The sequence below is a fragment of the Perna viridis genome, chromosome 2 (genome assembly GCF_037379345.1).
Source record: "Perna viridis isolate PV_CMFRI_1.1 ecotype Kerala chromosome 2, ASM3737934v1, whole genome shotgun sequence".
In the NCBI taxonomy this organism is placed as follows: Eukaryota; Metazoa; Mollusca; class Bivalvia; order Mytilida; family Mytilidae; genus Perna; species Perna viridis.
This window is the reverse complement of record NC_142446.1, coordinates 45,724,081-45,740,067: the sequence shown is the minus strand read 5'-3', so window position 1 is coordinate 45,740,067 and position 15,987 is coordinate 45,724,081. Positions and strand designations below refer to the sequence as shown.

Sequence of the window (15,987 nt, the reverse complement as noted above, 5' to 3'; positions counted from 1 at the left end):
TATTTGGTGTTGAGTGTTCTAAAATTGGCATCAAATTGTGTGTCAAAAGTATATAGTGTATCCACCAAATGTACTGGGTTCAACAAGCTGAGGGGTAGTAGTCCTGTTAGGGGCAGTGTCTAGTTGTGAGAGATTTAAAATGAGCTTAAGACAGTCTCAAAAGCTCAAATGATCCATGGTCCTCTGCCTTCTAGAAGGTTCTAGAATCTACTAGCATTTTCCTTTTGTGAAGTAATTTTTAGGTGAGTCAATCAGCTGCTGTTAACAAAATATTTTGTATGATTTTAAATGGATAAAAGAATATTTACAGTATTGGGCTCATTAGATTTGTCAAGATTGTTAAAACGTATATTGGAAATAATTTTTTTCTCTGATCATATTGTAGAATCAGTGTAATCATGTATCCTGTATGCTAGCTGCTAACCTTTACCTTACTAAGCACCATTATAAGCACTTTAGTTATAGCACTGTTATACAATCACCAAAAAAAATGCTGTTTTAGAATGGTATCATGCTGTGGTTTTTGGCATTTCATTACGTTTAGACAATACAATGGATTTCTTTGACATTATTTCATAAGGTGCCCTTCAACAAAAGAAAGTGGTTGGATTGATTTTAGTGAGAGTGACAATTTATAAATAAGAGACCCTAATAGGGGCCACTTTGATTCTGGTCAGATTCTTATCCTGTATCGATTATGTTATGATGATCACAATTCAGTGCCGTAACAAACTTGAATGGTGTGTCACAATGGTTCAGGGTTCAATCTGTGCTGTCGCATCAAGCTGTGTCCTACATAGCATTTCCCTGTGAATTAGTTCATGACGTCTAAAATAAGTGGAAAGTTTGGTTTTTTTAATACTTGAAAAAATCTAAAATGGATAAAAATGAAGTTGCAATTTTTAAATAATTTTTCAATAGGAAGGAGTTGAAGTTTGTTCGCATTCATTGGAATATGTTGAGCTGCACAGACCTTATTTATTATTATGGACAAAGACTGATTCTGTTGGCAGTTCTTGTGCCATTTTTTCTGAACCCTGATGGACAAATTACAGCGGAAAGAATTTATGTTACAATGCTTTGCACTGCACTTTTACATGAAAGATGCATGAAATTTAGTACGTTCATCATTAGAACTTTTTTCACTCTTGCGGTTTCATTAAGAAGGTGCCAGGTAAGCATTATAAATTTCTTTACAAGTAATAAGGTTGTAATTCCAACCTAATAGTGGTAGCAGAAATATTGAGCAGTTATCCCTGTTAGTCAGTAGTCCAAAGCCGTGTTAATGAACATGTTGGTGGACCTGTTATACTATCAAGTAATTGACTTTAAGATTGATGATTTTACTAGAATTCTTTAGAAAAACTGAGTGGTCCATCAACTTTTATTTTATGTATAGTTTACCTGTTCAAATGTTAAAACTGGCAAATCAAGTCTCATGAAGTTTGCATGAGATTCAAACATTTTGAAGCCCATCAGTATTAACAAGGTTGATTACCATAATATAATTCATGACTTAAAAGGGGTTTTGGACAGTTAATTCATATTTGCCAATTAGAAATAATTTTTGATACCTTAATGGAAAATTCAAAGGCTAGCCAACCGATCACTGGCAATGCCAAATCAAGGAAATAAGCAAAGGTTATTACTGTAATACCAATGTCTGTATATATAGATAAAGTATCACAAAACCAAGTTTTGCATATGATACAAACTGAAGTATGGAATGAAGTTGACTATTTCCTTGAGGCTAATAATAAGGAAAGTAGTACCAACCTGATGGATACAAGAGTGCAATTATTTGTAATGCATTTTCCGTAGGGTACCTATGTAGTTTGAAATTAATTTCAAGAAAACCACACAAATTAACAGAAAATGGGTTTCAGTTCCTAAAACTAGAAAAGCATACTTTTTATTTGCACAAAAAAAAGTATATGGTCATGCGGCAAAAGTTGACCTAAATTTCAGTTGTTATGGACTCTTGAAAATTCAGCACAAATTACACTGGAAAAAAAATGAAGCACCTAGATTTCATTTATGAGAAATCATTTCAACCCTATAACATTTTATTAATTATTACCAAAATAAAATCAATCATAAATGGGTAAGCTTTGAAATGAAAATAAATTTCAAACCATATCCAACCAATCAGGTACCACCTTGTATTCAGTACTCAGTGCCATGTTGGGGTAAAAAAGTTCCCGGTAGAATGTAAACAAATAATTGCGCATTTGTATCCTATAGAAAACATGAAGTGGTTAAGAATCAGTACTCAAGTTCGCATTAATAAAGCACATCTTATTACAAGTACAGAAACCAAGTTAGGTGAAAATCCGTTAAAGTTTAGTTGAGATATTTCCTTTTTAGGATGGAGTGCGAGTTTGCGGCCAGTGCTGAAAAATTTCCACAGAAAGCAAAAATAAAAAATTAAAAATGGAAAAATACAAAAAAATGGCAAAAAGTTGGAAATTTTCCTTAAAACTCTCTAAATTAAGTGAAATGAAGATGAACTTTCTAACTTTATCATGTAATTTTTAATTGTTGGTGATAAGAGGTACCAGAATGACAGAACAAATTTTGCTTGTCATCATGATAACTATAGAAGAGCCATATGATCATCAAATGACATCTTTGAAGAATTTTATGTTTGAAGGGGGGCACCTGTTGTTTATCCTGTAAATAGTGCAAAGACTGAACTTTTCACATCAACTTGTACTGCAAAACAAGGGTATAAACTTGCATCAGAGCACACCAACACTTATCAAAGCTAAATTAACAGAGTCAACATTTCAAATTTATAAAATGTCAGGATTCAAAAAAGGAAATAAATACACGTTTAAATCTGGGAATTTACCTCACAACAAAGCAAGGACTAAACTTTCAACAGTGAAAAGTGACTTAGAAACACCTAAATACATTAGACTTACAAGGAAAACTCATGAACTGGTTGTTAATGATCCATACTCTGATCCTGAGGAGAAGGCAGAGCGGTCCAGTCGTGCGGCCAAGCTACTGCGTCCAAAATCTAAAACTGTTCCTGTTGCTAGGAAATCTAAGAAAGGAGCTAAAAAAGAAAAAAGGTAGGACATGTAATAATAAATAACACAATTAACTTACAATCAAACAGTTTATTAATGTAGATTTAAAAAATATATATATATATATGCCATATGTGCACAATTTTCAAACTATTTAGGATGTTTTTTCCTTAAAACTTGCAAATTTATTTCCAAGAACACAAATTCTTGCACTTTGTATAATAATTAACCTTTATTTAAGTTATAAAATAGGAAAACATCAACTAGATATCAGCCCAATATACATAAATGCTCCATTAAAAAAAATATTAAAATTAAGGGGGAGATTTCTCTAAATTGCATTTGAATATAGAAATAACTGTAGTGTTAGTAGGACATTAAATATGGTTTCTTTTCTAATTTTCAGTTTGAATTCTGATTCCCACAGAGTGCTGTGCCTTTACAAGTCAGAAAACGTGGAATTGCGCATTTAGAAAGCATATGATGAAAAGTCCAGACTGATGGTATTTTACCATACGATTTGGACAAAGAAGAAAAAAGAGGTTTCTCATCAAGATTTCGACTTATTTGTGCATCGTGTAAATACTTTTTGAAGATGTATTCACAGTATGAGGAACTTGAAACCAGCAGACCAGGTAGAAAACCCTCAAAACTAACAACTGGTGTACTAGTTGGCCCGAGTCAGACTCCAATTGGTCCTACAAGCTTGCACAAAATCTTTCTAAGTGGCAATATTTCAACTCCAGCAGCCTCTAGCCTGCAAAGAAGGACAAATAAAGTATATAAAAACATTGTACAAGTTGTAAAAAAAGACATGAAAAGAAGAAGGGAAGAATTAGTTGAAATAAACCGCCTCCGTGGAAAGAAAAATCCAAGATGTATTAGTGTTCAAATGGATAGCATGTACAGCAACAGACCCTACTCAGGAATTGGACGCACACCGTTTCAACCAGCTAATCAGGTTGTGTATACATCAGCTGAAAATGTAACAAAAAAACATAATATTGTTAATTTGGTTGACAAAAATAAGCTCTGTTCAGAGCATTCTTCACTAGATGTTGATTTTGACTCAGGCCAACTCCACTCTGAATGTACTGATGAATGCAGTGCTAATATTCCAATGGTGAAGAGCATTGGTGATGAATATGCATGGGCCAGGGAGTGCCTTGAAGACCTTTTAAAAGACAACATAGAAGTAGACTATTTAGTTACTGACCCAGACAGTTCAGCTTACAGAGCTGCAGTTGATTTGTATGAGGATGGAAAATCAAAAACTGAGCCTCAGCATTTCATTGATACCAAGCTTTTGTCAGAAAATATGCGGAAAAGTGTGAAGAAAGACAAAAGTCTCCTTAAAAACATGCCGGCACGGACACAAAAGCAACGCCAAAAGCTACTGAATAACTTTGCAACAGACTTAACTGAAAGGTGCAATTCTGAACTAGCTGTATGTACTAAGCAATTTGGAGGAAATTTTAAAAGAGTTAAATCAAAGATGTCTCATACAGTTAATGCAGGTATCCGGTGCAACATGGGAAAACATGACTTATGCAAGAAATATTCTTTTGTATGTGACAAGAGTGAGTGGCTCAAGAGGAGAAGTCTACCACCAAAGACATTCAAAATCATGCATACCCATGAAAACATGGATTTTATTCTTATCGCAGTAAATAAGCGCCTCGGACCAAAAGCACTTGAGAAGACCAGGCTTAATATGAACAGTAACTTTGTCAAGGGTGTGAATCGTAGCATAAGGCATTCCTTACCTTCAAATGTAACATACAAAAAGAACTATTCTGGAAGGGCACACTCAGCCATCCATAATGTAAATTGTGGTCCAGGTGAATCCATCCTTGAGTCATGCAGTGCCTTACACTGTGACATTCCAGTTGGGAGTACAGCTTACCAGGCTCTGAAAAGTGTGCAGAAATTAGACATTTTACAAAAGCAGTATAAGCAAACAATCGAATACAAGAAATATAGAAGTGAAAAACGTGAAACACTGTACAAATTTTATAAAAAATTAAGTGAAATTATTGCGTACGAGAAAAACTTGCTACTGAAAAGTGAAAAAGAACAGAAACCTTCTTCTCGAAACAAACACACAGACCATTCCTACAGTGTAAAAAGCAAGGAAAGGAGAATTTCTGTTAGAAAATTTTTTTTATATTAATAAAATTACATATTAAACAATATGGTTAGTGTGATTTTGAGCAGAGGCCTTGACTTTTGCAGTGAATTCTCTCCTGGTTAAACTCATGTTGTTCTATGGCTATGTGGTCTGGATTGACACACAGTTTCTCATGGCAGATATGGCTGCACTCTTTGTCATTAAAAAGTTTTTGAAAGTCATCCCTTGTGATCCTATGCCTTATCATGTAGGAAAGCCTGTGTGCAGTCTCCCTTTTGCCCTCTCCATCAGGCCATTTCACTACTTGGACCCCATAACCTGACTTGGACTTCCGTGCCCCTATCCATTCAATGCATCCCTTATCATTGCCCATTAAAATAGCCTTTTTAAAAAACTTTTTCTCGATATCAGCCCAAAAAGCATCCATTTTGAAAAAAGAATGATCAAAGTCACCACAGAGTTTGCAGGAAAGCTAAGCACCAAAAAACAGTGATGAAGAAAAAAGGGAATGTGAAAGTACACATTCTCTATTGGATACAAGAGCGCAATTATTTGTAATACATTTTCCATAGGGTACCTATGTAGTTTGAAAATTAATTTCAAGAAAACCACACAAATTAGCAGAAAATGGGTTTCAGTTCCTAAAACTAGAAAAGCATACTTTTTATTTGCACAAAAAAATGTATATGGTCATGCAGCAAAAGTTGACCTAAATTTCGGTTGTTATGGACTCTTGAAAATTCAGCACAAATTACACTGGAAAAAAATGAAGCACCTAGATTTCATTTATGAGAAATCATTTCAACCCTATAACATTTTATCAATTAATACCAAAATAAAATCAATCATAAATGGGTAAGCTTTGAAATGAAAATAAATTTCAAACCATATCCAACCAATCAGGTACCACCTTGTATTCAGTACTCAGTACCATGTTGGGGTAAAAAAAGTTCCCGGTAGAATGTAAACAAATAATTGCGCATTTGTATCCTGATAGTGGTTAAATAAATATTGAGTAGTATCCCCTATCAACCAGTAGTCCAGAGCCCCAGGCTGCTAAACATGTTGTTGGGCCTGTGAAATATTCCCCTTGCATCCAGTACTATGTGTTTAAAACATGTAGGCCCATCAATCAAGAAGACTGATTGAGATAGCATAATTTATACTAATGGATTCAATGCTGGACAAACATTTTTACGTGTTATTTTAAAGCAAAATTTATAAAATCTGAAGTAGCTCAAATGACCCATGGTCCTTGTCTCCTGTATACTGCTACCTGCTAGCTCTTTCTTCATATAGATAGTCATTTAAGTGAGCTTTGTACTCGACGATGAATTTGGTTTACCCATCAGTAAATATTTGTAGATTTTGAAATTGGTGTTTACTGTTTCTTAAAAGTGATGTTTGATGTTCATCTTATAAAACTGTTTTTTTTAATAGAATTCTGGTTATCTTGGATAATGAGTCAGAGACTCAGAGTTGCTTGACATTTTCTTCAGTTGATCATGCCACCAAAGCTGCAACTTTTAAATTTTGCATATGATATTAATATGGTATGAAATAGTTCCTATGTACTGGTGAATCATTGAGTATTCTCATTTTGCAATCAGTGAGACACGAATAGAGTTCAGTTAAAAAATTTCCCTCAGTGCATAATGAGTCTGATCAGGCAAAAAGGGAAAAATCAGAAACATGCATGTCAAAATCCCACCAGTCTGACAATGTAATATCACTCAGTAATGCTTTCTCTAATTGAAAAGATCATTATTTGATCTCTGGATTTGCTCAGAATATTTTCAAAAAAATGTAAGAAAAATGAGGTTTATGACACAGTTATCTACCCTTGAAATAAATTTTCATTTTCAGACACTCTAGTAATGTGTTATTGGATTTCCTCAAAACATCATCAATTCATCGCCAGTGATATTTCCTATGAATGGTGCATAAGACTGAAGAGTTTGTTATCTTGTGCAAATTTTTGTTTGTAATCTTTGCAGGCCAGAATAATCTAAAGATCTTTCTTAGGTTCCGTTATGATAACTTGAGGGTTTGAATTACTATTGAGCCAGAAGTAAGTTCTTGCATCCCTTTGGTTAGTTATGAGATTTATGTTATGTGATATGCCCATTCATCTTTTGATAAAGTCTTTTTTTGGACTTATGACATTTCATCTCTCAATCATCAATTAAGAAAAATTCTGATGCCTTTTGTTTTGTTGAATACCTAATTCACAACATGGTTGCTAATTGGATAATGTTGGGTGTTGTAGCCATTATATTATTTTTTTACCTCTCTATTTTTTAAAATTTTTGTTTACCAAACATTATATGTTATTCTGGCTTTAGACAGGGTATATAATGTCACATTCCCATGTGAGGCCTCTACTTTTTTTTGGCGGCTGGATTGACCAATTGTATCTCCAAGGAGTTCAATATGGAATTATAAACATAAAGAAAATTAAACAATCAACAATTTAATTATCACAGAAATAATTTTTAAAAATATTTACGTACAAAAATATGTGCATATATTTACTCTATGCATATTTTATTCTAATCAAAGCGTAACAGCAGCCTACATTTGTAACGAGGCCCACGAGAGGAAAATGATACGGGATGTACTGGTACCAGGCTTGTTATCCAATCAGAATTCCTACATTTTAATGTGATCTTTAACATTTTTTATAATTTTTGCCGATATATATAACTTACTGGTATATTAAAAGTTCTGATGCTTTTGCTTTGCTTTATAACTGCAATATATAATTTCTGTTGAGCTTGCTGTATATATATAATAAAAAATTTGTAGTTTATGTTACATCACTCTTACACATAATTGTACTGGTTTCATCATTGGTTTTTTGGTTGAAAATCATTTTGATACCTATAGAGGCTTAGCATGTATACTTGTAAGGGTTATATATCCTTCTACCTGTTTCTATTAAGTAGCACTCCAGGTAAGGATCATGCAAAATGTGATATATGGGTAAAAAGCCTACATATTTTTATTTTGATATTTTGTTTGAAATGTCATAGTAAACAGAAATTAACATGGTTTTTCATATAACCTGTGCTCTTAGGATATAAAAATTGTATAGAATGCACTGAAGATTTCAACATTAAGGGAGATAACTCTGTAAATGATGCTCAAATACAATAGGTCTCACTAACCACTTCCGGGTCAAATGGCCACCCCCCTATGTACAGTGGAACTCCCCTAAACCGGTCCCTCTGAAAACCGGAATTTTCCCCTATATAATTAAGTAAAAATTTCCTCCCTAAACCGGCCCCTCTGAATTCCGAACATCGGCTGCAAAATTTGGTCCCAAAACCCATTTCTTTGTAAAAATTAACCTCCGAAAACCGATGAAAAGTTTGCTGACAAGTAAAATCAATGAGCCGTGTAACATGTTGTAAACATGTCAATCACGGTAAGATCAATAAATCAGTACTTCAAAAGGCTAACACCGATCTTGATTGGCATTAACAAGGAGTGACACTCTTTTATTCATTAATTATCACAGATAATGAGGGCAATAACCATGATCCTATATGTAATTAACTTTTTAACAAATGTTAAATTTAAAAATTGTTTTGATAACCACATTTTCAAACGATTCTGTAAAAACAGAAAATGAAAACTTCAAAATATGTTGTGCCAACCGCTTGTGTTCTATTAAAAACAGAAAATGAAAACTTCAAAATAGGTTGTGCCGACCGCTTGTGTTCTATTGTAAAATGAGTAAATGAAATAAAAGTTATGGCTTGAAAATGGTTTTCCTTAAATAGCCGGTGTTACAATTTTCAAATCATTCTGAAATTTGCATTGCTTCTGGTTTAATCTAAAATTACTGCTAAAATGTCAAAACCGCCGGCTAAACGTCGTCGTATTGAATTAACGCTAGAAGACAAAATTAATTTAATCAAAGAATCTGAAAGTTTTCCAAAACCATATCAGAAATCGTTAAGTGAAAAATTCGGTGTAGGAAAAATGACCGTTTCCGATATTTTAAAGAGAAAATCAGAATATCTTGTAAATTATGATAACAATGACAATTTGAAGAAATTTAGATTTGGTAACAAAAGTAAACATGACAATTTGAACGATCTGATGTGGGACTGGTTCCGTCAAGCTCGAGACAAGGCTATTCCGATTTCCGGGCCTATTTTGCAAAGCAAAGCCTTAGAATTTGCCAGTCAGTTAGACATTTCCGATTTCAAAGCCTCAAACGGGTGGTTAGAAAAATTTAAGAGTCGCCATGCTATTAAAGCGTTTACCGTTAGTGGAGAAAGTGCCGGTGTAAATGTAGAAACTGTTGATGAATATCGCTCGCGTATTCCAGAAATTTGCTCAGATTTTGAACCTTGTAACATTTTTAATTGTGACGAAACTGGTCTATACTATCGTGCGTTACCAGACAAGACACTTTCAGCCAAAGGGCAATCTTCCAAAGATGACAGTGACGAGTGGGAAAAGAATCTTGTGGAAACACATTCATCGGTAGCAACAAATGATAATGCAAGCGAGTCCGAAGATGATTCAGCAGAAATTGATACATCTGAACCCGAATTGACATTAGATGAGATAACAGCGTTCAGTAAACGTTTAATGAAATTTGCAACTGTAAAAGACGACAATTTTCTCAGTGTTGCGCAAGAACTCAACTCTAAAAGTGAAACCGCAATTCTTCAAAGGTGTTTGAAAAAGAAACAGGTATCAGTTGTAGACTTTTTTAAAGTGTAATTTGTTAGACTGATGATTAAATGTACAATTAACTGTAAAACTTGTTTTCAATTTTATTAGTGCTTTATTTATGAGAATCTTTATCTATGTTATTAAATGTCACTGAATAAATATGATTGTACATGTATAGGTTTTTTTTTTATGGAGTGCAATTGAAAAGTGAACGTATATATGAAGTAAATGTACAAGGGACATAGTATTCTTTGTCTATATCTTGAACTAGACTGACCCTGTTGTCTGCAACAATAAGAAAGAGAAGGGTAAAATACTGTCTATATGGATTCATTGTCATGATACCTTGGTATTTAGTCGGGTTTTTGGTTTAGAGACATTTTTATTTCACTTTTGATTTGTTTCTTTAGTTTCCCAGTCACATCTTCATCTTTTAGTATTTTTAGTCAACAAAGGCATCGGTGACTAGTTTACCTTAAAAACTTTACACAGATCAAAGACAATGTCAATAAACTACGCCATGCATCACTAAACTGTCAACAATATAAAAATACTGAACAGTACGATTACTCTTTAATTAAAAACAACAATACAACTTTTATGTTTATTCTTGATTTGAACACAAACATACACAAATACCTATCAAAGAATGTGTGTAGAAACATACAAACAGTGCAATCAGATAATCATCAATAGGATCGGATCAATCACAAGATCAATAACATTGTACTTCCGGTATCCATGTACGGAACGGATACGAAAATTTCCGGAACCTCCGAAAACCGGCACCTCTGAAAACCGGCCGATTTCTTTGGTCCCATGGGCAGCCGGTTTTCAGAGGCTCCACTGTAGTACCAAAAACACACTGAACCTAGACATATGCATTGTAAGTGCATTATTTGTGTGTATTATAATTAAAAGTAGTCAAAATCAAGCTGAGAATGTGTACTTTAAAATCATATATGTAATTAACTACTATAGTGTATGAATATTGTTTACATGTGTGAGTAATTTGCCTCCATGCTGTCAGTTAGCAGAACAGGTAAAAATGTGGATTTTCAGTATTATTTATTCAAGTAAATTTTGTGAAGAATTTCTACTATCATTGTACCATTAGCATAATGATTTTGGAAGCCTTATTTTCCAATCTTCGCAATGGTATGCAACTTTAAGATGTCATTTGTCCTGGGAATTCACAGTGAGACTTTGAAAATTACTTTTTTAACATGTAAAGTAATGGAAACGTTAGAAGTGGTTAGTGAGACCATAGAATCTACTGGATTTTTAATGTGGATTATCTCCTAAGAGCAGGCAGATATGAATTAATAATTACACATTTCATAGTATTGACCCGTGAAACAACTTAATTACAAAAATAAAAATATGTAGCCTTTTTTTAGGGTGTATTACATTTTCAGATTTTGCATGGTTCTTACAAAGACAGCTACTTAATAACTCTTTACCTAAAGGGGGGGCGGGGGGGGGGGGGGGGTTACATTCATGCTTTGAAAAATTTTCACTTTCAGTACCCTACCATACAAAAAAAAACCTCTGTTGCATATGCAGTACTAAGTTACATGTGTCACGGTTTGTGAATTGATCTGTACAACTATTTTATGATGGAAACAGATTAACAGATTGATTTGTCATGATTTGATGACCAGTGACCGAATATATAAAATGAGATCATAAAAAAGTTATACAGATTAGTTTAGGGACAGTACTAGATATGGTACCTGAACCTATCCATGCAACTATAAGTGCAATTGTTCATCGATCACCGATCAGTCATCGACCATCAAACCTATCCATTAAACTGGTGATCGCTTCCTTTTTACACTACCTAACCGATGATTGGTTTATATATTTTACAGACCTGTTTGTTTTGGTTTTCCACTTTTACACCTTTTTACTAAATTATATAAATTTAGACATTGATGATTTACTTGTCTAATGTTTAATAAAATACAAGATGTTGATTTACTATTAAGCTTAAAGTAAATTTAACATGGCACTGATCAAATTTTGAAATTTATTTCAACTGATCATTATGTTACATAACGAAACCACAATCAGATCAGTCACTGGTCATCAGTTTTTTTTGTCAGCGATAATTCAATCATTGGTATAAGATCCGTCAAATAATTGTGCAGATCAGTTCAGGGACTTATATTACTCTGCAGGGAGGAGATATGGTTCCAGAAAAGAATCTGTTATATACAAGTTGCTGTGGACATTTCATTTTACCAAGGAAGACAAATTCTCCATATTGCTTTTCTTGTTCCATATTTCTTCGTCTCTGAAGTGAAATCAGAGGTTATCTTTTTAACAATGGCCTTTGTGTCAGTTATACACAATGTTTGGACAGGATTTGGGTGTGAAGCTGCACAAAACCTAGCCTATTCATACACTGCTGGTAAACGAATAAAGGTAATGTTACAGAGTTTTATCAGAGTACAAACTTCTATCTACAATTTGTAAAAGTCTCAATTTGAGGATTCCATGAGTTTTTCATCAAATTTCAAACTGGCTGACTGGTTTGACTTTGAGTTGAGGAATGATTTGGGTAAAATTCAATTAAAGAGATTGTATATTAAACCAGGCCCTTCTTGCTGACAATAAACTGGCTCTATTTAAAAGGTCAACAATGCCCTGCATACATTTAATGTCTCGTGGACATATTTCATTGTTTCTGGTTCGTTATTACCTCCTTAGACGGCAGAGAGTACTAATTACTCATGAGATGTAGCAGTGTTTGTTATTTTTTTTTCAAAAAAGTTATGCATGTGTGTTACAAGTGAATTTGTTGCATATGTAAAAGTTTTGTCATGCACACTTTTCTGTTATGAGCTGTAATGACTTGATTGTACCTTGTGATGTTTAGAAATTTATTTTTTTGTATAAATTGTATTAAAAGCATAACTTTCATTTAATACAATAAACTGTAATTGTTTACTTATCAGCACTGTGAGTAATATGCTTCAAATTTCTTCTTGTATAATATTACCAGTAGATGACACCAATTAAAGAATTATTTCAAATGTGCTACAGTTTAGCTTCTGAGTATGAATGTATCTACTCTTGAGTGAATTAACTGAATTCACACATGTTAAACAATCTTCTTATAATTATATTATATTATATTATATATTCATATTCAAATATAACTTTTTTGTATATGCATTATAAATATTTGTTTAAACCTGGTATCATTTATCCTATATTGCATACCCTATATCTCACTCCTTTTGAGGTAAAAATTTCGGCCTTTTTTTTATTTTTATATGCTAAGTGATGAACTTAGTACATGTACTTAAGCAAAGTACTGAAGTAAAATTTGGCATGTTTGAAAGACTGCTAAAATATGCCAAACTTAGCACCCTGCCAAAATTGTTGAAGGCAATTAATTAGAGTACTTTATGAAGATAACCTATATGTTGGCTTCAATGCAATAGAGTTATTAGTTTCACTTGATCTTAGGCTTTGATATGAATGTTGGTTTAGAATATATACCAGAGCTATAAAGCTTTGACTCATGCTGATTGGTCATTGTTAACCAATTTAATAGCATTTTTCACCTGCATCACCTACACTGAAGGCTGGTCCAGGAGCTGTTTGATTCTATCCATCCATTATCCCACTACTTTGCTTCTTTTTAGAAAGCATATGCTAAACATTAATTGCAAAAAAGGATCAAAGAGTTTCCTTCTCTTTCTTTCTACAATAGGTTGGAGTTAGTCATCTTGAGAAAGCGTTACAAAGTTGAAATGATAGCGTCAATACTACTAATAGAAGGAAGAAAATTCTTTCATTTTGCAATGTTTCTTCCTTTCTTCTTAACAACATCGACTGTTCGAGCTGTGAATATATTTATGGCAATGCAATATTCTTCTTGTCTACACTGGCTTTGGATGGAACAAGCCAGTCAATTAATCTTGACCTTTCCAGAGACTGCTGTCAGTATTCAGAGGATAGTGGTAGGTACAATTGTATCCAGGTATTAAGGACAGTATTCAGAGGATAGTGGTAGGTACAATTGTATCCAGGTATTAAGGACAGTATTCAGAGGATACATGTAGGTACAAATGTATTCTGGTATTAAGGACAATATTCAGAGGATATTGGTAGGTACAAATATGTCCAGGTATTGTGTACAGTATTCTGAGAATAGTTGTAAGTACAAATATCTCCTAGTATTAAGGACAGTATTCAGAGGATACATGTAGGTACAAATGTATCCTGGTATTAAGGACTGTATTCAGAGGAAACATGTAGGTTCAAGTGTATCCTGGTATTCTGTACAGTATTAGAGGATACATGTAGGCACAAATGTATCCAGGTATTACGTACAGTATTCAGAGGATAACGGTAGGTACAAATGTATCCAGGTATTACATGCAGTATTCAGAGGATAGTGATAGGTACAAATATATCTTGGCATTCCGTACAGTATTCTGAGGATAGTGGTAGGTACAAATGTATCCAGGTATTACATGCAGTATTCAGAGGATAGTGGTAGGTACAAATGTATCCAGGTATTACATGCAGTATTCAGAGGATAGTGGTAGGTACAAATGTATACAGGTATTAAATACAGTATTCAGAGGATAGTGGTAGGTACAAATGTATCCAGGTATTAAATACAGTATTCAGAGGATAGTGGTAGGTACAAATGTATCCTGGTATTAAGGACAATATTCAGAGGATAGTGGTGGGTACAAATGTATCCAGGTATTATGTACAGTGTTCAAAGGATAGTGATAGGTATAAATGTATCCAGGTATTACATACAGTATTCAGAGGATAGTGGTAGGTTCAAATTAAGGACAGAGTGTAATACCATATATGTAAGGGTTCTTAAACATGAATATGTAAGGGGTTTTAAATAAATAGCTCAAATCGTAACATCAGAAATGATGTAATTTGGAAGTGATTTTTTTTTTACTTTTGAAGGCTAAAAACCACTAATTATACTTCCCATATGCTTCAGTCCGTATTTCACAATATTCAGTGGCTTCCCTGGACTATACCTTCATTTTATCATACAGAAGGCTATAAATCACCATGTTTCCATATTTTAACCCAACTAAAAAATGTGTAAATAAACAACTTCAGGTTGCTTTTTGTGCAGAAAAATTACTTATTGGGAAGGTAGGTCAATTGCCAAGGTGTACATTTCTCGTATTTTTGTTCTAATGAACCTCAACTTCTTTCTGATTGGACCTGATTAGAATTGTAAAAGGACTATTGTTGTTATTATGCCTAAGTATTTTAACCCGTCACATTTTTTGCACCTGTCCCAAGTCAAGAAAATCTGGCCTCTTTAAGACTTGTTTAGTTTTCACTGTCAGTTTAATTTATGTTGCTGGAGTATATAGTAGCAACTATTTCACTGTACCTGTGTATAATATAGTTCCAGGGCCAGTTGTAGCCTGCCCTGTGGTGTGAGGGTTTCCTCATCATTCATTGAAGACCTACGTGTCTTGACGTGACAATTTTTAAGCCTGGTGGGATTGATGTCTCTTCGACTCATTCACCATATCCATTCCCATTACACAAAAAAAATTAATAATATTCTTTAGCATCTAATTATAATGTTATCATGCTGATTGTGTAGTTTACTCTGTAGCTGTGTTATAATGGTCTAATTTAGTATGTTAAATCCCATTAGGTGATTTAGAAAGTTTTTCTTAAATGCCAGTATGTTTCTGGTAATTATTCAGCTCAATATTATTCTACTATTTCTACAAAGGAAATTAAGATCCTGTCTTCATTTGAAGTGAAGATTTGAGGGACTCCATTTTGGCCTTTAATGATATTATGTAATAAATTTGCATTTAGGGAATGAAGTTCTTACAGTAATGTGTCAAGAAGCATTCAATGTGCTAAACATGTTCCATTTAACACAATGATCAGTCAAAATCTCTATCCTATTGTTCATACTTTATAATTCATTAACAGGAAGTGAAGAGCAGTGATTTTAACAAGGTAAAGGTGGCAGGGAAAATTCAAATTGATAAAAAGTTGCTAATTTTGAAAATCTTATATTGATCAAGGAAATCATTTCCCTGTACTGAAATTGGCTCCAGTTGAGTATAATTACATGTATGATATTACTGTGTT

The 15,987-nt window shown here is 33.6% G+C and overlaps 1 protein-coding gene and 1 pseudogene across 9 annotated transcripts in view; both read left to right on the top strand.

Annotated features, from left to right (window-relative positions):
- The window catches only part of LOC148625354 (ATP-binding cassette sub-family C member 4-like), a 107,262-nt gene that overhangs the window by 55,997 nt on the left and 35,278 nt on the right, over positions 1-15,987 (top strand). Inside the window, exon 8 of one of the 8 annotated variants that reach the window (XM_088568827.1) lies at positions 13,592-13,841. The exons of 6 other annotated variants lie outside the window; for them this stretch is intronic. In XM_088568827.1, the coding sequence (XP_088424953.1) occupies positions 13,592-13,841 (250 nt within the window). Of the gene's footprint in view, positions 1-921; positions 1,175-13,591; positions 13,842-15,987 lie in introns of all 8 variants that reach the window. One more of the 8 variants, XM_088568821.1, reaches the window with a different exon arrangement.
- LOC148625355 (uncharacterized) lies at positions 2,803-5,243 on the top strand (annotated as a pseudogene). The gene is made up of 2 exons (XR_015919900.1): positions 2,803-3,080; positions 3,445-5,243. The product of XR_015919900.1 is annotated as an uncharacterized LOC148625355 (transcript).